Consider the following 27,347-nt stretch of genomic DNA (forward strand, 5'->3'; position numbering starts at 1 on the left):
ACCACTTCCCTCCGGCAAGATCACTGCAATATGCACAGACATCACGACAATGCTTAAACTCCCCCTTGCGCCGAAGACACCGGACTGTATTTTAGGAAGTACTTGGACATCCTTTAGCATGGACAGTACAGGAGATAAGCAAGACAAGGGAGGCAAAAGTGGAACCTCAGGCAATCAAAACCTGGATCCCACCACCCACCACCCTCCCAAAAGAGCAGCAATGGGCCACTTTTTCCTTCTTGCTGCAGAGTTTGGACAAGGTGGATAAATCACAATTTTTTTTTATTGCTGGTGAACTCAAAACAGGCAACTTTAATCTGCTGAGGAAGAGCCACATACAAACAAATGGTTAGGCCTTGTGCGTTTGTTTTCTTTTTTATAACATAAACGTCTCTACAACTTTAGACCAGGTCCTGAGCTCGTGCTGAGCCCCCCAGACCCTTCTGATGTTATCAGGAGCATGACACATTAAAAAGGGAGATTTTGCAGAAGAGACAAAGCCACATTGCTCAAAAAGGAGAAGTCTAGCTAACTCTGCTGCATTAGGTACATGGTAGTAAAGCAAACACGGTGATATCATGAGCTGTCCAGGGAATTATTTGAATTGATTTAAGAATTTGCTGGGTCCCTTTCTGTTTCTGGTGTGCAAGCTGCAAGTAAAGTGCACTTCTGGGTGTAAATTACAACTCTATGAGGATGTAATGTCTAGGTGGTACATCAGACATTACTGGAAAGCAAACTAAAATAATTGTTACAATGGCATAAACAATAAGGATAATGGAATAAGGTATCATGTGCTGCTGGGAAACCCATCCATAATTTGAGCACGTAACTATTATATCACTGTGAAAGAACCACATCATTTAGCGGGGACACGACTGTGTAACTGGGTTAGCTCTGTGAACACCTCCTCCCTTAGCCCCAGCTGCAGCTGGTATAGTCACCAAACAATCTTGCTAACCCCTTTTGAGAGTTTTGTAACAGCTAAGGAGAAAGCAGGGATCCTAAGGAAGTTTCTATGAGGCTGAGGGTTTCTCCTTTTTGCCTCTTGTACAATGCCAGGTGACTATTTTGCCTTGGTCTACACACCTGAGACCATCAAGGCTGATAAACAACATACTGTTTCTCTGGTTTCGTAATACTGGCATCACAGCAAGAAAAAAGAATCTGTTCAGTGTTTGTTCTCTTTTAATTTAATGATCTCTAAAAAGGGAACTCTAAATACCCACCTAAGTATGCTGAGTGCTTCAGGAGACACTACACACCCCAGGGCAGATTTGATTAACTCCTTGACACCACTGTTTTTGTGTGCCCGTTGCCAGCAACGGATGTCATGTGAGAAGGGGGAGGAGAGGAATAAAATAATTGCACTCAGTGTGATACAAGAAGGATTAATGCTGCCTTCCTAAGAGCAGAACCAACAACTAATTCCCATCACAGGGCCAGAAGTGCTTTTCCTCTCAAGGCTGGATGCTCCAGGGCAAGAAGCAGCTACACAGCCGAGCACGCCCTCTCAGAGGACCAACATAGAAAGAACCTGGCCACTTCCATCACAGGAGTGGAACCCTACAGCCATACAAACATGCTTGCATTTCAAGCTAAATTCATCCCTTCTGCAGCTCAGTTGACTGTGATGGAAGAAAACCCCAAATTAATCTGGACCTACAGGACCATTACAGCAAACCTGCCCCTGAAAGCTGTCAGGAGTGAGGTACATCTGACAGATGGAAACTCCACGTTCGTGGCTGACACTGACAGCACAGACTTACCAAAGCAAATGATTTAATCTGTGGCTGCCAGTATCAAACACCTTCTTCGCACTGCAGCTTTCCCCATACTCCACAAATGCTGTCATTAGGACAAATTTCAAACTGCCCCCATGCAGGTAGCTCTGAAAGGGAGCCACTGCACTCCTGCACCTCCAGCTCTACTGCTGCCCTCACTGGGACCTCATAACTCACCTAGCGCTCTTCAAGGAGGGGTTTGTTTGTTTGTTAAAATACAGTGTCTCCCTATATCAGACAGCACAGCACAGCTTTTGCTTCCTCCAGTAATTGCCATGAGAAAGGTTTGCTGTGGTTGTTGAAAATAGATTTTGGAAAGGAAAAGCAAAACCTCTTGAAACACTGGGGAGAACACTGAGTCCTGGCTCAGTTCTGCCCAGTGCTGAAGGAGGTGGCAGTCAGTGTCGGAGCACTGGATCACGGGTACCAGTTTAGCCACATGAAGATTTTGACCTTTGGTCAAATACAATGGGTTGCAGCCAAACATCACCAGAAACAGATCTGGGAAGGCAGGCAGAAAACTCTTGTGGCACGTACAGTCTCTACAAGATTTGCACGGTTGGGATGGGAGCTGGAATCTGCAGCAGCCCTTCAGACAAGTTCTGCTTTAGGGAGACAGAGGAGATGGGAAGACTTATGCTATTTCTTGTGCCTTTTGCCAAGATTTAGATTGCACAGATTATGGTAAAATTCACTCGGCAAGAAAAGGCCTTTATTAAAAAAAAAAAAAAAAGAAAGAAAGAAAAAAAAATCTAGTGAGTATCAGGACTGAGATTTCAAGAAGTACAAGACTTGTATAAATTCAGCAAGATGTCCAGCACCAGATCACATTGTGGTGCAACAAAGAACCTTGGGGGAGGCCAATGGGACCTCGAGAGGGGAACACCATCTACCTCCCCAGCAGACTGCCAGTCTTAGGTCCCTCTCAACAGCAGACAGATTTTCCTTGTTCCTGTAGCATCTCAGGTCCCACGGGAGGTATTGGTTGCAAGCAAGCACCTGAATATTGCCTAATGGAGTAAGCCAATCACTAATTTCGCTGGCGCATCCATGCCCATCCACTGATTATGTTTTTCCTTTTTGAATGCATTTCCTCTGTAGCACTTCTTTTCTTCTTTCTCCACATGAAACGGTAAGCCAAAGAACTGCTTTCATCTGTAATAAGTTAAAATCAGAAATGACCTAGCTAACAAGTAATTGATATTGGTCCTTGGAGCCCAAAGAGTAAAATCCATAGAAAATCTATTGGTTCCATTTTTTCCGGTATATCCCATGCACAACCCCATTAGAAAAATGGGGTTTATTAATCTTATCATACAGCTAGAAGCAGTACCTCAAAGCCAGAGCCGACAGTTTGTTGTAGAGGTCTGGGCTCTCTCAGATTGCTAACCGTGGTTCGGAGTCACTGTTCAATCTGTCTTCACGTGGCCGTTGGCCAAGGCTACGGGGACAGTGGGGGCCCCTGGCTCAGCAGTCTCATCAAATCGCAAGCGCAGGGTGTTTCTGATCACCAGCTGCTCCATGATGAAAGAAGCACAAAACCAAGGAATGGCATACTCCAGGGTGATCAGGCCCATGAAGTCAAAATCAAACTGGGAATAGTCCCACGGGCAGGCATTGAACTGGCGTAGGATGAGGCCAGTGGTGAACTCCCAGAGATATGTCCAAAGGGTGTAAATGAAGCAGCGCAGCAAAATGTTACACTTGTCTTTGAGATACAGATACATCTTCTCCACGATGAGGATGGAGGTGCCATAGATGAAGAGTGCCCACACACTGGTAACACCTGGGAACTTCCAGTTAAAGTTGACCACAAACTCCCAAGCAGCCGTGAACATCACCTCACAGAAATAGCCGTGAATGGCATAGAGGTACCATCGTGAGAAAGCGGTCAGAGGCTCTGCCGCAGCCATCCTTCTGCACACACCCCAGCAGGCACTCTGAAATGAAGACAGGGAGAGAAGTCAACGAGGAATTCACAAGCCCTTATCACCCAGATGGCAACATGCACAAAGCTGTAACAACCACAAAGCGCAAATTCTAAGAAAACTGAATTTTAAGTTATCGCACTTTCACTACAGCGAATTTAAGCCTTGAGGAACTAAGATTCAGAAGGGACCTGGACAATGTCTACTGCTCTGCCTGAGGACTGGGATGCAGCTGTTTTTCCATCTGGTAGCAAGGAGGGAGCTGAAAGGTTCAAAGACTTTGCCAAGGGTGAGCCTACCAAAGAACTTCTGGATGGAATCATCAGTAGAAAAACACAGGCATCTCAAAAGAAGCACACATCACCTTCTCACTCATTTAAAGCAGCAGCACTGTCCCACCTTTTCTGCCTCTAACATGCAATTTTCAATGCAACAGAGTGTTAAAAACCTGAGTCCCCTCAGCTGTCTCCTACAGCCTCCATACCCTAAGAGTTTATTATACTGAAAGACTAAGCTTTGATAGAAGCCACAGACAGGAAACTGGAAGAGAAAGTTTTGAGGTTTAACATTTTCCTGTACTGCACCTTGCATCTATGCAGCTGAACTCTTACTTCTTCTTGATAAAGATTTCATGCATCATATCTGGGAGATGGAGAACAGTTTTTTTTTTATGCTCTCAGACTGCCCAGTACCAAGTCAAAAAGGACAAGAGAGCCATTGAAATCCACTCAGATTTGGCTTCAGGACAGCAAAGCACAAAGGATGAGAATAAAAAGGAACAGCTGAGCATAGAGGTGGTTAGTCATGACAAAAAGGAAATGAAAACAAACTCTATTTGTCTCTACAGGAAGAAACTTGGTGAAGAGGTTTTTGAAAGGATACGATTTGCTTATCACTGAACAATTTCAACACAATTAGTTCTTACGCTTTTAGTATAAATTTACAAGGTCCTAAGCATTGCTCTCCCATGCTACCTTCACTGGCACAAGCTGCTTAGGCACAATTTTACTGAAGCCTGACAGATTTACACCTCAGTGTGAATTTGACATCTTTTGGTTCTTAGAAACTTTTATTTTAAGTTGAGTTTCTCTTGACTCTTCATCAGGCACTACTTAACTTCTTTGCTCTGCACATGTCAACCCCCCCACATGGTACAAGGCGCTAGGAAGAGTTTTCTTTTGTCAGAATAGGGATTATACAGCTACAGCATGAAGGGAGACATTTTTTGTATCTGAAGAGACAGACATCAAAAGATGCAGAGGCCTCAGAAGTCATACCTATTGCTAGGTAAGGCACAAGGGACATAAAGAACTGGCATTCTCCACGGAACAAAACAACTGTGAAGTTTTTACTGAACTGCCAACAGTTGTATGATTTTCCTCTCTTTTCAATAAATCTAAGTTATTCTGCTTGTGTTGCTTGCTCCTTGCACTTCCCTCTACACCTTAAATACATTTCATGTAATAAAACTCTGATAGCAGCAAGCATCCACAGCATGCAGTATTATCTGTAAGGTTTTCCTTGTACTTGTTGAGATTTCTTTACAAAGTTGGACCTTTAACAAAAGCAGTTATCCAAATGCACAGAAGGTCCTTCCCTCTCAGTCTGTCCCTTCTTCTTCCAAGCATCCTGCCACCAGTTATTTCTGTTGCCTTATGCCTGCCCGCCAAAGCCTCACACAAATACAGCCAACAAGGCTTGTCTTCTACCCGTGTCATTTCCCCCATGCAATGAAGATTTCTCTTTCCTGGATTTGTGCACCACATAATAATCACCCATTTATCCTCTGCTTCTTTCTTACACTTTGCAAGGTGTCTAATTCCAACACTAGAAGCTTGTGGCTAATAACCGAACCACAAAACCAGGTCCGTGACAACCTCTGCAGTGCAAATGAACCCCTTACAACAACCAGATTACGACCAACAAAAAGAGTTGATTTCTTTTGAATCCTAAGCCTTTCACCACAACTGCAAGAAGTCAAGCATCAATCTGTTAATACTGTCTCTGCATTTTTCTTCTCTTGTCAGGTGTCTAGTCAGCTGAAGCTTGATGGGAACCTCCTTCTGATGTGCTTGAAGAACAGCCCTCACCTGCTGCCTGCTGATTAAAAGCATCCCTAGGCAGGGCAGATGCTGAACGGTGGCAGCCAAATATAATCTGGTGCTGGGCACTAAGCAAGTCCGTAAATCATTAGCCCCTTCTGTAAAACATTTCACTCAAAGTAAGACAAAAATTGCACAGTAAAACATAGAAGGGAACAAATGATACCCTGGGAGAATATGAGCCACATCCCATCCTTGCACAAGCTGCGGACACCACAGGGTAATGGTTACAAGTCGTTTGGGCATTTACAATAATGAACACTGCAGCCATTCCCAGTATCATCTGCCAGTGATACCAAATTGGCTGACACTTGGCAGGCAACACAGCAAAAGAAGCTCTTAATAGGGAAATGAGGGAGAAAAGTACTGTTTTATTGGACAGCAATTAATGCCTAAGAACCATGCAGGAAAGTAGTTGCAGGACATTAGTGGGAGAGGCATTCAGACAGAAGGCTGGGTTCGGCAAGATGCAGACTTATGAAAAGCTTCAAATAGATAATTGATCTTGGTTATACAAGACTTTTAATGGTGTGACGGTAATAAAGACCAAAAGGCTCTAATCATATGGTAGCTATTCAGTCCCCTGAGGAAACCAAAAGGCATTAATCAGTGAGGTAGCTACAGTGGGATGGGCAGCAGCTTCCAGAAAACCAGAAACACAGCTGCCACTGATGCAATTGTCTCAGCAGAGAGCAAACAAGTCATGGAGACTGCACGTGGATGGCAATGCTGGTACTGCTGCTGCTCACACCACGGTGTTTTGTGGAAAACAGAGGGCTCCTTATCTCAAGGCTGTGGAAACACCTCCTATCACCAGCAGATTGTATTTCAAGCAGCTAGAGATGAAGGTCCTCAAAATGCAATATTAGTAAGACTGAACTAAGCCAGCTCAGAAGTTTTCCCTCTTCCCCCAGGACCTTCTTTTCCAACTTGATGATAGAATGACAAGAAAGAAGGCAAGTCTGTGGAAACCACACCTGGCCCTGAGAGGAGCATGCAGTCCCTGTCCAGGTGATACTGGTGAGAGCATGGGGGCTGAGAGCCTCTCCACACACAGCAGACAAGGACAGGCCTAGCAAGAGGAAGACTGTGAAGAGCTGTGCTTCTCTACAGAAATCTGTCTCGGAAGATGAGGGCAGGACTCTGGTTTAGGGCTGCAAGAAAAGATTATAGTAACAGCACTAAGATTATCCTTTCAGATTTTAGAACACCAACTCCAAATGGGACATTCATCATCCATTAGGTTGAGTAAGATGCAGATCAACCTGATGCACCAGGCCAAGTAAGGAGACAGGCTGTACATCCCAGACTGTCTGTTTCCTGTGTGAGACACTTCTGTGCAGGGGGAATGCTTCCATACACATTTCCAGTTTTGCAGCCCAGGCAGACAACAGGCAAGTGATCGGAAAATGGACTGATGGGAGGCCAAGAGATAATGGCAGATTTGTCATGCACGAGCACTGCAGGGGAGGCATCAGTGCCTGTCCTATTCATGCCTGATTAAACCCTCTAGCACTGTCTGGTTCACTTTCTTTTCTCCAAGGGCTCTCCTTTGCAGTGGCTTTCTGTCCATTTCCCTTCTACCAAGCCAAATTGAGCTTCAGAAAGTCTCTCCCTGATTATCGCTTGTCCCCAGCAGAATTATTTAGACTCACAGCCTCTGGACAGTTACAGTAAGATGCAGTCAAGATACTCTGAATTAACTCTGAAATGCTAATAAAAGAAAAACTTCCATGAGACAATTCTTCTGACTGTCAGCCTTAGGCTGTTAATTCTGGCAGCTGCTTGATTCACCACAGGTGGGAATTTTAACTGCTGCAATAAGTTCCTTGTTCTTAACATCCACTTGTTTCTGCAGTACAGAGTTAAAAAATAGGACTCAGTGTTATTTTAAAAATTCATATCTGAAGTGTTTACTAGTAATATTTAGTTTTGTAATGTTCATGCTCATATTTCTAAGGAATGTCTTAGATACGTCTATAACCTTGTGTAATATGTCATAATTACTTTGTAATTTGAAAGAGTAACTGCAGAGAGAGGGCCCGTAGCAGGATACTTCAGTCTCTCCAAATGAGAGACTATCAGACAGCTCTGAGATAGATGGCACTGCCATTCCCTGACCATAAGCTCTGATATGCTGTTTCTTCAGACTCCTCTTATCCAAACAGCATTTATATAAATGTAACTGCTTTTTGAGCAATATCTTTTTAAATGTAATTCTTCCTCTCTTATTTTCTATTTTCCCCTGCGAGTACGCACTAAATCAGCATGCCTGTGTAACCAGGGACAGCATTGACGTGCTGCAGATCTGTCTTCAGTCTTTTCATACAATTCTCACACAAACCATTGGGAGTAAAGATTTACAGAACACCAGCACTGGATTTGCCCCAAGACATTAGTTCATTAGTGTTTAAAGATTTATGCAGCAAAGCCTTAGCAGTACTTATGTGCTGAAGTCATAACCCTGAGGAGATATTCATCCTTCAGGTAACTGAGAGCCTCAATTAACCGCGGCTCAGAAAATAGAATTTCAACTCCACTGAAGTGTGGAATAGTTCCAGCAAATCGATTAATCAAGCCTCACAACGAATGCTAAAAGCATGCCACAGACAGATGTCTCTAAATACAGACTCGATGTCCCTTTCTTAGCGCTTTCAGGATGGATTTGGAGCTCTGGGATTTCGGTCAGTTCTGATATATTAATGCTTTTGCTGCTTCTTTTTCTGGACTCCAGCCCTATCAGGATGGGCACTGTCTCCCTTCCTCAGAGTTCTACCAACACACCGTGTGTTGCCAGTTAGAAAGCACAGCCCATTTCCAGTCTGCATCTTCCCTTTTTTTTTTTTTTTGTCCCTATCTCCCTTCTCTTACAAAGTGCATCATTTCCCTGCCACTCCTGGTGCCACTCTGGACCTGCCAGCAGCCTCTGATCCCTGCCTATCTGTCAAATCTGTTTTGAAGAGAACTGGGATTCAGTTATAAAAAAAAAAAAAAGAAAAAAAGAATGACGACAAAAGAAGATTAAATGAATCCAATTATCAATCTAAGCCAAAGGGATGGGGAAGTGTGGCTGTTACCAGTAATGTCTGCGTGGGCTGCCCAGAAGGCACCACTTCTCAGCATGGAGGAGGGTCAGGATGTCTTGGGAGGGAGTGTAGAGGGGGGAGGCTTTTCAGGGAACAAAGAGAAAACATGAAGACATTGCTAGTTTAAAGAATTTTCTGACTAATGTGATCTCTTTAATGGCAACAGAAGTGCGGAAAGCTGAGACTTCCCATGCCCTGCATCATGCACAGCATCACGTTACTGTAATAGACCTTTGTCCTCAGCGACCACCCTACCCCAAGAGCAAGCAAAGCAGCAGCTCTTCACTCACAGTGACCAAAAGGGATGCTTGCTGTTCCAGATACAAGTTAAGACTCCTCGAGAGTCAAGCAAGCAGAAGACTCACAAGACAAATCTGAAAAATGGCTGAGATCACACTCAACATCTAGAACTATTATTCCTGAGTCTCCCGAACATCTCCAAGAAGGACACAACCTTACCTTAAAGCCTGCTTGCAGAACACTCCCCTGTGCCTCAACCTGCCCCTCTCCAATTTGGAAAAGCTGCCCTGAGTCCCCAGCATGTGCTGACACAAGGGCTCCCCAACAAGCAACTGCCCAGCAAGGGCCCAAGGGCCTCTGAAGCAGCCCCAGCACAGAGCAGAGGCTTTGAAGCCAGGAGTGGGCAGAGCCCCCCCATCAGCCCTGCGGAAGGTGTGCCCACAGGGAGCCTGCACAACCAGCCTGCAGAATCTGCAGCAGCTTTTCTCCAGCTTTGGGCTGCTCAACTGCTGGTAAGCCTTAAAATAAAGCTTTAACAGGCCAGGTTGACTTTATTCTCTGCAGCGAGAGCAGAACTGGCTTCCAATAAGTGATTTTTCCAAAGCTACCTTAAGTTTACAGCCTAGATCTCAGCACTGGTAGTTCCTGGTGGGCAACTGCCTGGCTCTTCGCTGCCCGGACCTTCATTTCAAACTGTGCACTTATGTACAGCGGCAATCCACATTCACGGCTGGTTTTGAAAGCTTGAGCTTAGCGTGTTGCATTAGCTGCCTGAAGCAAATCTGACATTCAGAGAACATAATGCACATCATGGCTTACTAGGAAAAAGCAACCCAAAACAGAGTGATGAATGGAGAGAGAGAATTTATCCTAAGAACATGCTGAGAATGTGTAAGCCGTAGCCAATATCCTTTCCACTGCCACTAAGGAGCCTAGAGACATAAAGGAGAGACAACATTAAGGTCAAGACATGATGCCTATCTTATATCATTTCTTAAGGCTGTTTGGAAATTCAGACAGTTATTTTTTGAAAAAGTTTTTTTTATCCCCATCTTCTTTTTCTTCTCAACAGATGTCCCCTCTCCCCCATCTTCTTTTCAAAGCTAAATGAAAAACAAATACACCAGTCCATTCCTGATGAACAGCCCTACAATAATAAACTTATTTAGACAACTTAGAGGTCAACATCCTTCTGAGAATAACAACTAAGTGTGCTTAACCCAACTCTTCTGAACAATCTGCAGCAACAAGCCACAATCTGCATGCAGTGGAGAAAAGCCAGGTTTGGCAATAAGAATGACAAGAAATCCAAACACATTTCACATTGAAAAGGAAGCTTGGAAGAAAAGAGTCTTATGATCACGGCGCTGAACTAAGAGTATCTAAAATCCTAGCCTGCTAATAGTGTGACAAAATCCAAGTCACTTAAATCTGTGAAGAAAAGCAGTGTAAAAAGACAAAAAAAAAAAAAAAAAAAAAAGAACTGTAGACAGATCCAAGGCAGCCTCTCCTAGCCAGCTGCAGGAGAAACTAAAAGCAGCATTTCAGAAGTTGGCTGCTTCTTTTACTGGAGCATAAAAAGACAGCTTCTAAAAATTCTTGCTATTTATATACACAACTGCAAAGAACTCTTTCCTTCTCCTTTTATTACTCTTCTCCAGTGCACAGGCCTTTATAAACTTCCACTGTTCGACTGTCAGTAGTTAGCTGGTAACTGGGTAAACACCTACAGCAAGAATCCACAGTGACTCTTCATCTGAGGGGGACCAGGACTGCTGCAGACCATAAAGAAATCTCACATCTTGGCTTGTGCCGAGTTATATTTAAAGCTTGCAAGCAGAAGACACCGCATGAAGACAGATGAAACGAGAGAGAGAACACTTCAAGCACCTTCAAACAGGGCCCCAGACTGTCATCAAAATGGGAAAAAGAGAAAAACTTTCTGAAGTCTCTTCATGGCAATTCTACATAAAATTATTTTCCTCCTCAATATTTTCTCCTCTAGCATTCTGTGAATATATGTTTTCTTTCCTATCATCAAACTACCACTAAGATGTGAAGTAACTAGTTCTTCCAAGTGCTATCTGCTACTTGTCAGGCTGTGAATCCTCAAATTTCCTCCTAACAGCCCTTGAGGAGGAAACTTCAGGAGTCCCAAATTGCTAATTTTTTTTTTTCACCCAAGGAACCCTAGTGGCTCCTCCAAAGCGGTGGCTATCTCACCTCAATTTCTAGCTCACTCCGGTTCTAAGAGGTAGAAATATCCCAGGAAGGAAGGGTAGAGTAGGGTAAATCCCAGACTCCTACTCACCAGCTCACCATGTCTGACAAGATCCTCAAGCAGGCACCCATGCCTACAGCTGGGAAAGGCAGCTCTTCTGAAGCAGCTTCCCAGAGAGTTTCTCCCAGTAGTGCCCACGCATTAGCTTACCATGGGAGTTACTCATGCCATCACTGCCTTGGCAAAGTACATGGTCAGCAGCCGAAATCCATTGTACGGCCAAATAAATTAGTGGTGAGTTTTGTTCTCTATTGTTCAGGTTTATTTCAGTTCAGAAAGAACAGCGAGCAGCCTGTGACTGTTATCAGTGAGTATATCTGTCTTCACAGATCAGACAAATTTCTCTGTCCTGAAAAACAAGTTTGTTTGTTTGTTTTTAAATATCAGGTTTTAGGGCCTGGTTCCTACACAGCAGACGTACTTGTCCAGTGTTGGGTAGTTCATTGCCACTTACATCTTTGTAAAAGCAAGCTTACATTTTCAGTGCTGTTATTTCCCCAAAGTATCAGGAAGCTTATCATCTGGGTTACAACTACATACACACCATCTTCACTTTTTATGCACTCCTGCCATTTTCCTTTTTTGTAAACATGAAGCAAGAAATCCTTCATAAATCTCCGATGTTTGGTGGTTTATAGTCCTCCTCAGATCAGTCTTCCATTTGACCATGTGCTTTATGTCCCAAGAAGGCACCAAAGCCTTCCCACAAAGAAATCTGGCTGAAATTATCAGCCTTCCGAAAGGTGGTAAGCTACATATGACCTCTTTCAAGTAAAACAATAACTCGACATCTGCGCTCCGTGTGGAACTGGCATTTGCCCATCTATTTCCACCTACCAGTCAAGGAAGCCTCTCACCTCTTCAGGCATCAGTTTAACTCCGCATCTGCCCTTGAGCTTTCACTGCCTCATCCAACAGCTCCCTGCTTCTCCACTCAGTCAGCTTATGAAGGCGCAGTCCCAGAGGTGTTTCCCAGCCGCAACATGTGCTCCCAGCTGCAGCTTCATGCACTCCAGCTCGTGAGCCAGGGAGCCAGATCATAAGGATGCTCTGCTCCTCTTCTGACTACAGCTGACATCACCTTGGTTCCTGTCCAGCTCTTTCTGAGCTTCTTGCTGCCTCTCTCCCAAGTCACAGAACTGAAGTGCTCTCTCACATTCCAATTGGGACTGGACCAGAGATATGTGCTTTATTGAAGGCAAACCAACACACTGCGCCTACATGATTTTTAATGCTATCTACAGAGGTACACATGTATCAAAATACACAGGCACATGTACGTTCTTATTGTTTGTTTTATTTGCTTTCTCTTCTCCTCTAATTGACAGGGATAGATTTTTTCCCTATAATTACTTCTTATTATGTTCTTTTTTTTTTATGTTGAAGTGACCTTCTGCAAATGCTATTACTGGATTCAGGATTCCTACCTGTGCCTGCCCATCATTTATCACAGCTTCACAGGGCAGGTTCAGTTCCAGCCTTTACACAGTCCATACGAAAGTATATCCATTTAATATTACGTCTCTTTCTTCCACATTTCCTTTTTTGACTGCAGCATGTCCAAATAACCATGCTTTAGTGAACAGCTTCCCTGCTAAGACTAGTGAACAGATTCCTTGCTCACAGGACAGCATTTTCACAAATAGCCTGTATTTATTAGTCATCGTTCATATAAGACTTCAGGTTACTTGAAATAAGACAGAGGAGTCTATACGTACATGTACAGGGATGCTTCAGATACTTTGGTATGCCAAGTCCAGGAATTCATCTTTCATAGCACAGGGTAGCTCAGATCATGAAATAAAGCAGTACCACCACAGCTTGAGATTGCTTTGCAGATTTAGCAGTTCGGGGGTGTGGTACATGCTCAGATCCTGCTCTTACTCACCCCCTAAACCAGATCTGATGTACACACTTAGTCTTCTGAAAAATTCTAAACCATCTCTTGTGGATAGCACTTCTCAAGCATTTCCTTCAGGACCGGTGGAATTTAACTGTATCATGTTAAGACCACCTACTTGCTAAATACCTGAAAAGGGAATTAACTCTCTACCTTTGTAAACTTCTACCTTAGAACAGAAAATCCGTAAGAACTATTAACTCTAATCCTAAATTCAGCAAGGAGGTTAAAATAATAGTCACCTCTTCATTCCTATCAGCTGTCAATCTGCACAGGAGATATTTTCCACTCACGTGAAGAAAGATGGCACAGTCATGAAAGGTCAATACACAAAGACAAAGGGACACCTGAGTTGAAGTCCACACACACAGCTGCCACAGAAAGAGGTGGAGTGATTTTCTTCCTTAGAACTGCTCCCGTATTTGTGTTGGCTCTCCTAAGACTCAGGGAGCCAAAGAACAGTATGAGGGGGAAAGCTGGTGAGAATTAATTGGGAAAAACTTTGCAAGAACTTTGCACTGAGAACAGAAGATGGATCTAAAGAAGTAGGGTGGAAAGACTCTGGAGTATTTGTAGAGTAGAAAGAAGCAAGTAAGAGTGCACATGTAGGAATAAAGCTGTAAGTGTATTAGTGGCAGAATCCTTGTAGGATGCAGATGTTGGGCAAGTAAACTCATTGCTGTTTCGTAACCACTAACTTCACCTAAGCAGATAATAATGAAGATCCATAGCTCTCTGCAGCTACTACAGTGAGAAGACAAAACCTGGATACATGTTCTGTCCTGCTTCTTTCTACCCACCCAGAGTTTACAGCCTCCAAACCAGCCTGCCTCAGAACCTTGATGGGCCTAGAAAATGTATTGGAAGAGAGGCTGTTTTCCTCTCATTACTGACCTGCAGAGCACTCATGGAGAAGAGGCAGCACTCAGATGTGGACAAGGCGTCTAAACCAGAGGAGATGGGGCAGGCATGTAAAGACCCTCTCTGTGGCCAACCAGGGCAACAGACATAAGACCTGTGAGAGCTCCACTGCGGCTCCATTTAGCCACATTATCTTCCTGCACTAGCACACATCGAAGCAACCCATCTGGAACAAAGAATCAGAGTTTTGTTGAGTGGCAAAATTAACCCGGCAGTACAGTTACATCCCTGGGCTTAGGAGAGATTTGCTCTTTGCAAGTCTTGCTTTGGAAGCTGAGTTGCTATAATACAGAAGAGTGGGGAGAGGAAGAGGGAGACAGTGGGATATGGATCCAAAGGCTGCTCTGCAATGAAAAATAACCTCGAAAGCACTGGGAGAAAAGTGAAAGATTACTATCCTTGTCTGCATTTGCTGTCAGAGAGCTGACAAAACCCCCAAAATAAAAGGTGCCAAGGTAAGTCAAAGAGTGCTTTTCTACCAGTCTCTTGTCTCAGATGACTCTGCTCAGAAGACTAGACTGGAAACTGCTTCCCTTGACATTAGATGCAATTTTCATTTCATAAAAAGTAAATTCTACTCTGCTCTGCAGGCTGGAGTTCACTCTGTGCTACTCTAGTTCAGCACTCCACTCCCTTCTGTCTGAAGAAGCTGCAGCATGCAGAAAGAGGAGAAAATGACTTCACAGGGCCAGGCCATCTCCACTGGCCTCTTTTAGCCTGAGAAAAATGGGAAGAAAACTATTTTAAAGCCAGTCTCCTCCAGCCTGGCACTGCAGCAGGGCACGACTACCAATTGACTAACACCACATGAAATGCAAGCAGCAGGAGAAGGCTCTTGGGTATCAACCCCTGCAGCCTCAGCCCTGGGCTAGCAGCACACATCAGTGGCTGAAGGCTCCAAATGCCGGATTCTGCCATTGCATCCATCTGTCCCAAATCCTAACGTTATGGGTGAAGCGGGAGACAGGAGGAAAAATATCACCTTCCTAACGCAGCAGTTTATTAAGACAGCCAAGTCCCTTGCATCTCCCGTTGTGTCAGAGTACTTCACAGTTAAGACATCGCCACCACAATATGCAGCCAGGTATCAGAAAATGCAGGTACCCGGGGCCTGTACAAACACACATGGAATGCCAGCCAGTGCCTCAAAGGCCATGTCACACCGTGACATCTTTCTTCATTCACTACTACTGCAGAAGCAGCAAAACTTAAAGAACAGAATCCTATTGTTCTGTTACCTGGGCTTTAAAATAAAATGTTCTAAGCCATAAAATTCTTCTCTTTTCTCATATATATTTAATTTGCAGTGATTGACAAAACATACCCTCATAATCCAACCACAGGCGCTAAGTAGCCCAGATCCTTGGCCATCTCAGAAAAGAAACCAGACACCAGTTGACTCATTTTTTTTTTGTTGTTGTTGTTTTTAAACTTGCCTCTGGAAGCTGCTCTTCCCAAAACAGATGACTCATACCAATACAACATAGCTCATGTTCTCAGGCTCAGAATTTCTCTTTTCCTTTAAAGAAGCACAAATGTAGCTTTGGACAGTCCAGACAGTACCTTTCCCCAGCCCTGGTTCCCCTCACAAAAATACTTTGATGATCATACAGGGGCTTCAGGAACACGTGGGGACAGGAGTGCAGAGAAGGTGCAGTTGGTAGCCAGGTGTCTCTGCCTGGCAGCTGGCGTTGCGACGTGCAGTGTCTCCACTGTTGGGCTCCACAGTCAAAACGCTGGTGCCAGGGACAATCAGACCCACTGCAGACCCAGACCGTGTTCTCAGTAACTTCGGTCTTACTGCTCCAGCCAGATCAGGGACAGAAACCTGACAACTTCAAAAAGCTTCAAGCCCCAAGGCAGCCCTAGTATCTGAAACTTACTGTTCCCCACCACCACCACCCCGTCATCATCAGTTGACCCAACCAAACACACTACCACACCTTAGAAAACCATGCTGTGCTTGATCTTTGAAGAGAAAGGAATACTGAATCAAACGTACCTCAGCTGGTTCCCAGGAGAAGTTACTGGTGAAGTTTCATGGCAGCCTACTGGCAAATGCTACGATACGCAGGACGCTCCCAGCTGTAAGGCTGGCAGAGATATTACCTACCAGCCTGTGCTCTACACTCATTTACATCAGACAGGAATGCGTAAGAGGAAGTGGTCAGATAACTACTTCCCATCCACCAAGTTCAGTTCTTTCTTAACACCTCCTGTAATTAGATTCTCTCATTTACTAAGCACTCCAGTAATTGCTCTGTACTTGCCAGAGGAAGCTTACTGTGCTCCACACCCGGTAGGAAGGCTTTACCTTCCCTGTGGGGCCTGGGGAGCACAACCAGAAAAGAAAAAAAAAAACACAGCCCTGCCACTCTTTATAGCAGGAGGACAGAATGGAGGCAAACCCTGGGATGTTCTGGAGGCTCACACGGCTGCAGAGGCCTTTTCACTGCAGGGCAATTCACCTGACTTCATTCTATCCAACTGTAACCTAACGCTTTATCCAGCTACCATGTAATTGTCCTTTTGTGCTTACACAGAATGGCCTTGGCCAGGGGTGACAGAAGCGTCCTGCCCAGCTAGTGACCTGTCACAGAGCTCCAGGACAGCACAGGGTTTTTCCAGAGTCAGACTGTTTTCCATCTGGGTCTTTCTGCCCAGCTGTTCATTTCAGGTGCCCTTAACTCCTGACTCATGTTTTCAGTTTATTCTGCAATTTCCTGAAGATAAAAGATAAAGATATACTCTAAAATACCGCTTGTTATTTTAGGAGACAGTTGTTAGTTAGGCAGTGGGGAGCTGTGTGCAGGCACAGAGCTCTCACTCGTACTGACTGAAATGTACCTCTACCGGGGCACACTTGTTCTTGGAGATGCAGCCTCCAGTAATCTGCCTCACACCGCTCCTGCAGCACAATGGCATTCTAACAAGTGGATTATTTGCATGATGCAGTTTTAGCAGTTTTTGATTTTCATATAAACTTTCCCTCTCGCTATGTAAACATACCCAAATTCATTCATGGACTTCAGGCACATAACGATACCTTAGATACAAGCTTTGTCTCTGCAGCCTCTCATTGGTAGTTAAGTAGAGCCTGTGATGACAGCTAGAGATGGATATCCTGGAGACAAGAGCAGAGCCTACACATTCCTGATGGAACCATTCCCGCACCTTTCCCACACTCCCTTAGAGGTGTTTAAAGTATGCAGAACCCTGATTTATCCACCTCAGTTAAACACCAGAGGTTATATAGGATAATTTCATGTCTTATAAGTTTTTTTGGTTCATCTTATTTTCCTTCTGGGCAACAATAGGTATCTCATGCTTCTGGGCAAAGTGCCCGCTGAAAAAAGATGCCAGCTCTCTTGTGTGTGTTGGAATCGTCTTGTGACAAGACTAAGATGCAAATACTCAGTTTCAATTTTGAACAGTTTGATCCTGATCACATTGGCTAATGGGGAAAATAACTTAAAAAAAAAAAAACAAAAAAACACCAACAACAAAACACCACTCTCCAAAAAACCCAAAACCTAAATTCTTTTAAAACCATCTTTAAAATCTGCTCAACAAATACAGCATCAGGTGACCCACAGCAAATGGAACCAGAGCAGCAGCATATGTTGTCCCTGCTTATGTAAAATGCTTACGAGCTGTCGTTTTGGTGCCTGAATCGTGCATCTGCTATTGACAGTCCTGGAGGCATACCTTCTGGTCATCCTGTCCGTTCCTTTCTGGAGGGATGCGTACCTGCAGCATGTGAGGACTTGTATGACAGTCAGTGGGTATCTAAGCAATACGCTGTCAGTGGGATGAGTAAGAATTTAAGTTCTTATCACCCACCATGACTAACCCAACCTGAATATGCTTCCATTATGTAACTAATCTTTATACATACAACAATAAGCCTGTCACATCGCACACATGCCAAACAGCAAGCGTGCCACTAATTTGCACAAGAGTTTATAGCAATGCCAAGGTGCTCAAAACAGCTCCCCAGCCATTTTCCAAGTGTGCTGTTTGTGCTCAGACCCTTACTAACTTAGAACCTACATCATGCCTACACTGTAGCTGACCAGCTTGCTTTGCTGTATCTTCCTTGTTGCCTCTCAGAGTTCTCACAGCTGCAATGATGCACACAAAGTTAACTGAAATGCTGCATATGGAGAGGTAACTTTTAAACACATTTGCCCAGCTAAGGCAGCAGTCCGTGTGTGGAGGTTAGACACAAGTTGTTCTAGCAGCATACATCCATTCCTGAAAACGCACAAGAACTGGAAGGTGACTTTTCACACCCCATGCTGAAAACAGTTTTCTAAGGTATTTCTCACTTTCTGCCTTAAGTCACCTGAATATAGGCACTCTGACAGCACATTACAACGTATGAAGCTCTGCGCTGCAGCCATAGCACTGACAGATCCTTCTTCTTTCTCTGGCTGGTTCTATAATGGTCAGCATACAAACACAGGGAGCTTCTGCTGCTGCCTGGAAGCAGCTCCCTTTCAGCAGCCCTCCCTCATCATCCTCCCTGGCGGAGCCATGGAGTGTGAATTATTCCAGGAGTCTGATTAAGAGCATGTGTTATCAGGTGGCAGAGGCTTTAGAAGACTGGGATGAAGTCTCAGAGACTGGACCACGCATCAGAGGATGCTGCAAGGAGGTGAAGCTGTTTTGCAGAGCTGCAGGAAGGCTCAGCACTTAAAAAGTATGGGATGCTGGAGATCCAACTCAATACTTCTCATGCTGGGAGTACAACTAAAGTGCCATGTACAATATTGTAGCTCTCCCAGAGCAATTCGAAAAGACATGGAGATCTCTACAATGAAGGGTGGGGAAAAAAGGAGAGAAGCAAGAAGCATCTAGGACTCAGATGGAGAAGCAAAAGGACATTCCTAAGTCAACATCAAGGTGGACACATGAATCGGGTTGTCACGAGGATGTGCTGTCTCATGAGGCAATATGCAAATTGATGGCAAGTCATGCAGTGGTCCCAAGGGAGACACAAAAGGCTAAATAGTACAGTGCAGCAACACAGGACTCGTGAAACCTCAGTTTTATTACTAGGTTTGCTAAGATCTGAGGGATGACCTTGGATGAGTCACTCCATCTTCCTGTGCCTCTGGCTGCCACCTGGCTAATTAGACCAAACTATTTGGTGCAAGAGCTGCCTCTAGCTACAGCTTGGTGTGGCAGGTAGCACCAGTGGTCAGTGACCTGGCCCAAAGCCACACAGCACTACTGGAACAGGGAGAGCACCTGCAGCCAGCCGCCTGCAGAAGCGCTGAATTCACACCGAGTTAAAAAGGCTGCATGACTAGGCGGCTCTCAGCACCAGCCTCGTCTGCTCAATCATCTGTGTCACGTGGATTCCTGAATTTACCAGAGCTTTTTTTTCCAGGGAGCCTGAAGGTGCATCTCTGAGCCAGATACATGCATTTGTGTTTAACAGCATCCTCAATAAGCTGCTCCGTACAGCAGTTGAGTGAGTAATTAAAGGAAATGGTGCTGCAGTAAAGCTCCTCATCAGCAACCTAATTAGCATTCTGAAAATAATTAACATTCCTTTCTATAAAGGGAACAGATGACCCATTACATCCATCTGACAAGCAAAACAAATGCTCAAGGTAAGGGAGCTCTGTTCTGGGGGGGGTGAGCATGAGAAACATCCAGTAGCAGGCACAAATGCCTGTGACTCATGGGGAATGGCCTGTGTAGGTGGGCACACAGGACTGGCATGGGTCTGATGTGTACATCCTCTCTAAGGTGCTCTCTCCTCTGCCTCTGTGACCTGCCAATGATACTGAAAAATTCTGCACTCCAACATCTCTTGAAAGCCAGATTTACATGCTCTCAAACTCAACCACTTACAGTCACATACATCTCTCTCCATATACAAGAATTCCCCAAAAGGTCAAAACACTCCCAAAATTCTCGTTAAAATAAACGACTTTATGTCACATGCAGCTTATTTCTGTTTTGCACAGGAACAGCTGAGGCAATGATTACACAAAGCATTAAGCACACATGCCCAGCTTCACAGGATGGTACTGAGATCAGTTAACATGCTGAAAAACTTAGGTATATGTTCCTTGATCAGTGCTTGTTTGAGATCAGTGTGGATGAGCAGAGTCACAGATGCATGTACACATGAGAAGTAAGCAAAGGACACAGGTCAGCATATCACTGACTGGTACAAGAACTGTGGTACTGTCACAGCATTATCACGCGCATTGTTACAGCACAGGACAAGAGAAAGGAGAAATAAGCCACGATACAGCCAAGCTTCCTGACATCCATGTATTCAGGTAACGTGACGAACATAATAAATGACAGACTGGCAGTTGCATTTTTCAGCCATTTCTATGTTTGATGTACATTTACACTTCCCTGGCAGAAGAGCTGAATACTCACAGCCTTCAACTGTGACTGCAGTGAGGCAAAGCTCAGCCGTACAAAAGCTTCCACAGTTACATCACTATGGAAACCACAAATCCACCGCCTGCTCTGTTTGTCTACTTCTTTCTCCAGTTTAAAAAAAAATAAGTATTCTTCCAGTCTATCCTCTTCTCGCTGCTGCCCAGATCACAGGAGGACAAACCCTTTTTACAGGTTGGGAGTTATAGTGACTTGATTGAAATGCCTTTGAGTTTCCTTCCTCAGAGCTTATATTTGTGGAAGAACATTTGAACTGCTCTCAAAATCAAGTAGGGGACATTACAAGTCACCTCTTCTTTGCTTTAAGAAGCCCATCATTTCTGTAGAAGCTGCTAATTACAGGTAGCTTTACCCACACTAAAAGTGTAAATACCTCTCAGCAAGTCTAATAGCCAAGAGCAAATCTGGAAGATTTAGAAGGAAAATGGGGGAAAATAGCCAAAACTCTGCAGTATGGTATGCATGTTGCAGCCTGGGTACATGACATGGCTGAAGGAATCTTCATACCAAGAGGTCAGAGGGAAAAAGCAAAAGAGAGTAGAAATCCCTCCACATCAGTGTATTTTGTGCTGAACAACCTCTGAATGAACCTTCAGCAAAGCTTTCTCTCACCCTGAGCTCCCAATGCACCTCTTTCTTGAGCTCAGCACAGCTCGTGCTATGAGCAGAGAATTTAGCCTCTGCAGTTTCATAAGTTTTTGGCACCTCTCAGCTTCAGCTGCCAATAAGGTTTCTAACTACTATGCAGACAAACGACCACTAGTAAATGAGTAGAGAAAAAAAAAATAAATGTATTTTACAGAAGTTCCCAATACTTTCTTCACTAAGGTGCTCCACATGGAAGGAAAAATCAAACCCTAGCTGTGCTCAGAAGGCTTACAGCAGATGACCCCCTTACCACCTTTTGCAAAACTGGCAAGAGCAGTCAACACTTCCACCTTGGTCCTGACTCATTTCCCCCACCTCACAGACAATTCCAGGCTGCTATTAGTGGGCGCATCCCAGTTTTGTTGGTGCTACTTGAGTTCTTACCAGCAGCCCACAGGATGATCAAAGGTTACCGCTGTGTCCTCAAGGATGTCACAACAACAGTGCACAAGCCAGTTTTGTGGAGGGCAAGGTGAGCAGAGTGCTGATCACAGCCTGCAGGGTCATGTCCCCGTGGCTGTGGAAGCAGATCTGTCTCCATCTCCGGCAGCCAGCATCCTGAACAGCCTGAGTGGATGGAACATACAGGAGGCACTGGAGGAATGAATTATTCATAGTCTTGTTCTGCTGCCAATGGATCTATGTTTTCTTGTGCCCATGCGGCACTCAGTTTTTGTTTTAACAGTAATAGGAGACGTCTGCGCTTCCTTTGATGGCTCTTGAGGGCATGCGATAAGCAGCATTTGCTCCACTCGCAGCAATAGCACCATACACCACAGCGCTTGCCAGACACGGCTTTCTTCAGAAGCACTCAGAGCTGCATCGTTGACAAAACGGCTGGATTCGTTCCAGGGCTCAGTCCAGCAGCAGCAACCTTCCCGGGAAGCTGCTGACACTTGCTTTGTCATAACCTTGCAGCACTGGCCCGAGCCTTACTGCTCAGCAGTGACGTGTTTTGACCAACTGAAGCCCCATGTTCGGCTACACAACCAGCAGCACAAACACACCCAGAGCCCGAGGCAGCAGCTGACCCCTCACCACGAGCGTTGCCACAGTTCAGCCTGCTGCTTTCCTCCAGCAGCTGACTTGGTCAGCTTGGTCATTGAGAGATGGCAATGAGACCCCTGAGGCAGAGGGCAGGCTGAGGGAGGCAGGTGCTACGCAAGTCTGCATGTGGAGGTGGTGCATAACGAAAATTCAAAGCGAGCTCCCAGTCAGATAGAGCACTGTGCACAACCTACCGTGAAGCCTCACCCACCACACAGAAAACAAGACTATAGCTTGAACTGCAAGCCGTATCAGAGCACCAGCACTTAGCCCCCTGTTGGGCACCACACCACATACCACAGACTCACAGAGTGCTCTGAAAAGGCAGCAGGGTGTGCAGACTGCTGTCGTGGTCCCGCAGTGTCCAGCCCATCTGCCAGGATCAATGTAAAGCTTTGCTCCAGGTTTTAAATCACCTTCTGATTTGATAGCGTTTTACATCCACTCTACGCAAGTGTAGCAGGCTGCAACAGACAGAGGCAAGCTGAGCCTGAGAAGATTAGCAGAGTAGCACGTTGGTGAATCAGGTGCAGAGACTGCACTGCTTGGTAGGGCCAGGAATAGACTGCACATCATCTGACTCACACCTGGGCTTCTACCAGAGAAATCAACCCTCCGCTCTTTACCTACTGCTCTCCTTTAGTTCAGAGACACTGTTCCACTGTCCTGATTGTTTTAACTGCCTGAGGCCGTGTGTGTGTGAGGTTTTAAAGAGACAATAGCACTGGAATAAGTTTGGCAATACAAATTACGAGCGATCAGAACAACGTGACACAAAGCAGAATGAAATCAAGGGCAACGTGTGCAAACAGTGACCTTATTTACACCTCCGAAAAGCAACTCAAAGATTGAACTGGTGGAAATCACTTCACCTCTTGACCATCACCCATCCACTCTGCACATTTGAATTTCAAAGGTCACGTTCACAACCCATTCACCTCTGTGCTTGGAGAACTGCTCTGATTTTCTGCCCTAGAGCCCACTCCCGCTGCTTTCAGCCCCCAGCTCTTACCTCTTCTGGGGAGGGATCCTGGAGCTCTCCCGCTTTTGGGCCCCGCTTTGCTCCTGGCTCACAGCATCCGCAGAGCAGCTGGGTTGTCTCCAGCAGGTCCAAGCCTCCTCAGACGCCTGCCGCTTCCGAGCCCGCTGCGTGTGACCAACAGCTAATACGCCAAGCAGGCAGCCTTCCTAGAGCAAAGCAGCACAGTTTTATTTCAACCGAGCGCAGTCTAAGAGGCTTTAGGCACTGAAAGAGCTAGGTGTGCAGAGAGCTTAGCTCCAGTACACAGGGTGCGGGAAGCCTGACCCCTGTAGAGCCCCAGGTGTGCCTGTACCTGCCCCTCGCCCAGGCTTGCTCCTGGCAGCTGCCTCTCCCCTCTCTGGGCTGGGTCTTTCCGCTCTTCACTGTCCCTCTGGAGCCCAGCCACAGCAAACACCGGGTCAACTTCACTGGAGCCAGTGACCAAAGGTTCCTCACCGCTACCATCTCAGCCAAGGTCTCAGTTAACCCTTGAAGGGTCTGCCAATGTTCTCTACATTTTTTTTTTTTTTTAAGTAAGCTGCTGACTCCTTTTCATCCCAACCCTCCTTCTCCTAACATTGCCTGCCCATCTCCCCCACCTCCTCACTTCTCCCAGCATCTCTCATTTCTTCTCCCCCCCCTCCATGCCTTCACGTAGGCAGGTCCCTGCCACTGCCCCCCACCCCAGCCCGTTTTGGGGGCCACATGCGCCGCTGCTTCTCCCCTGCTCTGGCGAGGAGACTGCCTTTCACCTCTGCATCAGGCTCAGGCAGCAAGCAGAGCCCGCAAGCGTCTCCATCTCTTCAAGCACTGACATTTAGGATGCCACGCTCCTGGTTTTCACATAAGTCACACCCTGAGGTGCCAGCTCCAACACAAAAATATCCAGCACCGTACTAGCTTCAGCCTCACAGATCTTACACTCGCAGGGCTTGTCTATACAGAGACGTTTTCTGGATTAATTGCATGTGAAGACGTTACAGAGCAGGAACATTTATGTGCCAGACTGTGTAACAAATGGGATCTTCACATCATCCTGATGAATCTGAGTTTTTGAACACCTAAATCCAACAGTAACTCAAGAGAAACAAAACATTTTCTCTTAAAAAAAAACAAAAAAACAAACAAACCACTGTTTTTATTTAGATAACACTGAACTACAAAAACACTCCAATTAAAAACGCAGATTGAATAACTAATCCTCCCCCAACAAAACCTTCCCACCAAGATTAACGGAGTGATGAATAGCATAAAACCACTAATTAAATCAATGTAGCATGGGTATTATAGAGACACATTCAGTGCTTTCTGCATGTGCACCGATTCTTGCATCTACTTTGGAGCCTCTCTTAGCACGAGCAGTAGTTGCTATTTTAACAGCCAGGTATTTGTACATCAGATTGGAAGAGAACTTTGTTGTTAACCAGCTCTGGTTTAAATTGCTGTAAACTTAATGTTCCCATAAATGATTTGCACGTATGCGACTTCCATTGTACGCGTTTTGTCACAGTTGGGTATAGGTTTCTGCTGAACTATTCATCAGACACATGTAAACAACATCTCAAGGAGTATTTCCAAGAAACGCTTTTTATAGAATACCGGGAACCTCTTTTACATAGTCAGATCTATTTGTCTGCAAATTGATTTGAAAAACAGTGAAGAACAACAGGCTCCCGACTCCTTTAATGCACACACCTGAGCATTAGGAAGCACACTACTGCACCTAGCCCATGGGATGTGCCTCAGGAACAGGTTTGCTTCTTTGTTCAGGTAAGAAACAAATCCCATCTCCCATCGCAGATGAGGAACTGTCACGAACACACCCCAGTGTCTGTCACAGGGCTGAACACACTCTGGAACAAGCAAAAGCAACATTTTGGAAGGGGTATATTTATTGCCAGCTGAGCTCAAGGTATCACAGTTCGAGTGCTCCCTCCTGTCTCAAAGGCTTGGCGTGGAAGAAGAGGGACAGAGCGGGGCCGAGCAGGCCCTCTTGCAGGAGGACAATGCAGATGCCTCACCAGAACCCACCTACATATGGCTGCTGTTCCCCAGAGGCTTCAATTAACCTAACTTTGGGACAACGCCGCCCTGCTCTGCACCTTGCCACACAATTCAGCCCCTTCCCTGGCACCCATGAGGTGCCACAGTGACCCGGACCAAGGGATGTGTCATCCATTTGACCAATACCCCCCAAAAAGCTGGTAGCTCTCAGCCGTATCACTTCCCAGGTTTGGCTCACAGGCCACCACCCAGCAGGAAGGAATTCCTTTTTTTGAGAAGAAAAACAAACAGAAGGAAGCTTTTCATTTCTAAGAGCTCAAAATGCTTGAGAAATCATAGCTTTAGTTTCCTGCATATCTACAGTTGCAAGAAAATAAACACTGAGAAAACTCTTCATTAGCAAATACTGCATCGGAACACGAGCGGAGAGGTAGAGCTGAAGGTAAGGGCTTGATTTCAAAATCTAAAACCCACAGACTCAGGCTTCCTTATCAGTGCCTGCACTTTAGTACAGCTCAGCAATAGCACTCATCAAACGAGAATAATGGAGATGAAATTCCTGACTGCTAAATGGTTACTTGCATTTTCCTTCAACCATCTGCTTATGCTTTTTCCTGATTTCCAAAGTGCTCCAAAGAAAGCTCAGGTCCATGCAACTACCTGGTGATGAAAATGAACATTTCCATCAACAAAGACACTGAGCAGCACTGTGGCTCAATTTATCTAGGCTTCTCCTGGGGAGAAAGTGCCAGGTTTGGAAATAGAAAGCAAGCATCTGTCTTCTCGGAAACTCACCCCGCTCTGGCACAGCTTACAGGGAGCATGGTGCAGGTGTCACTGCCAACCGGACCCCAACACACCCTTCCTTCCCTAATGCCTTTCGATCAGGACTTTTGAACCCACACACAGACCAGCTGGGATCTGAATATCTGCCACCCCAAACATGGGAGGTGTGGCTGAGCCTCCTTCCCAAGAGGAAGGGAAGAAAAAAAGACTGTAGAGAAGAAATACAAAGTGCAGCTACAGCTAGGGCACACCACCACTGCCCCATCCCCACCTCCCCAGGAGGAAATCCCCCTTCTGGAAGAGGAGCAGCAGCAACAAGGTTCCAAACCCAACTCTCTAAAGCAGCAATTTCCTGAGAAAAACAAAGTATCTGGGAGGTTAGGAGAATACTTTCCCAAATACCTCTACAGCCATCCACTGTTCCTACTAAAGGCTTCTAGCAAAGCCTCGAGGAGCACATCAGACCTCCAGTTTCACATTTTCCTCCTAAAAGCCCTGCCACCACCCAAGAGCTGAAGAGGCACAGGCAGGTGCTGGCACCCACACACACCTCCAGTATCTGCAAACGCTTCTGTGGCCGTTTATCACCAAAAAGCAGAAACAGGTCTGGAATAACTGCCAAGAGCCTTTATTTCTTCTTGTTGTTATCCTGCAATCTGTCTTAAAAAAATAAAAAAAGAAGTCAGGTTTCAAACACACACATACACACACACTGTGCTGGTAGCTCTGTCTCATGTTATTAGAGTCTCGCTGTCTCCCCACGTACACTTCACTGCTGATGCTCCCTCCATTCCTTCCCTGCTAGGGCAGTGAAAACGAACCAGCTGGCTTTACGCGCGGGTTCTCATGCATTGCCACAGCTCTCGGTACTTTGGGGTGAACGGGTCTCTGTGTTTGAGGTTTCTCACAGCTTGCCACATATCCCTGCCACGTACCTTTTGGCACGAATCTCTCACTCTTTTCCTTACTATCATGTTCCCAGGGATGAGCTGTGGTCTACTTCCCACAAGCTGCTGGGATCCCGTGGGACAGGAGGTTATTTACTTATATACACTTGCATAGACTTCATTACCTTGAAGAGCTCAGCAAACATTTTTCCCTGTTGATTTCAGGTTCTGTGAAGATTTTTTTTCTAAAACTGGGGTTAAATCTGACCTTGCAGTA

The 27,347-nt window shown here is 45.3% G+C and overlaps 2 protein-coding genes across 16 annotated transcripts in view; both read right to left on the bottom strand.

The window, feature by feature from the left end:
- RAD51B (RAD51 paralog B) overlaps nucleotides 1-27,347 on the bottom strand; it is a 474,920-nt gene that overhangs the window by 440,840 nt on the left and 6,733 nt on the right. For 6 of the 13 annotated variants that reach the window (XR_011809709.1, XR_011809708.1, XR_011809707.1 and 3 more), the window contains exon 1: nucleotides 23,385-23,513. Coding sequence is in view for 5 of the 13 variants with exons in the window: in XM_072038848.1 (XP_071894949.1) it covers nucleotides 23,385-23,560; nucleotides 25,089-25,181 (269 nt within the window). In the remaining 8 variants the exon portion in view is untranslated. Of the gene's footprint in view, nucleotides 1-23,384; nucleotides 23,561-25,088; nucleotides 25,232-27,347 lie in introns of those variants that run through there. The other 7 variants (XM_072038852.1, XM_072038853.1, XM_072038848.1 and 4 more) reach the window with 6 other exon arrangements.
- On the bottom strand, nucleotides 266-23,525 carry TMEM229B (transmembrane protein 229B). Of its 3 annotated transcripts, none has more exons than XM_021274377.4 (2): nucleotides 23,385-23,525; nucleotides 266-3,724 (listed from the first exon to the last, which is right to left on the bottom strand). In XM_021274377.4, exon 2 carries the CDS (start codon nucleotides 3,695-3,697, stop codon nucleotides 3,194-3,196), a length of 504 nt encoding a protein of 167 aa, XP_021130052.1. In that variant the 5' UTR covers nucleotides 3,698-3,724; nucleotides 23,385-23,525; the 3' UTR covers nucleotides 266-3,193. The 3 variants fall into 3 exon arrangements, with proteins under 3 accessions (XP_021130052.1, XP_012957730.1, XP_005022447.2); XM_013102276.5 differs by lacking the exon at nucleotides 23,385-23,525 and adding an exon at nucleotides 16,245-16,387; XM_005022390.6 differs by lacking the exon at nucleotides 23,385-23,525 and adding an exon at nucleotides 14,216-14,377.

The sequence above is a fragment of the Anas platyrhynchos genome, chromosome 5 (genome assembly GCF_047663525.1).
Source record: "Anas platyrhynchos isolate ZD024472 breed Pekin duck chromosome 5, IASCAAS_PekinDuck_T2T, whole genome shotgun sequence".
Classification (NCBI taxonomy): domain Eukaryota; kingdom Metazoa; phylum Chordata; class Aves; order Anseriformes; family Anatidae; genus Anas; species Anas platyrhynchos.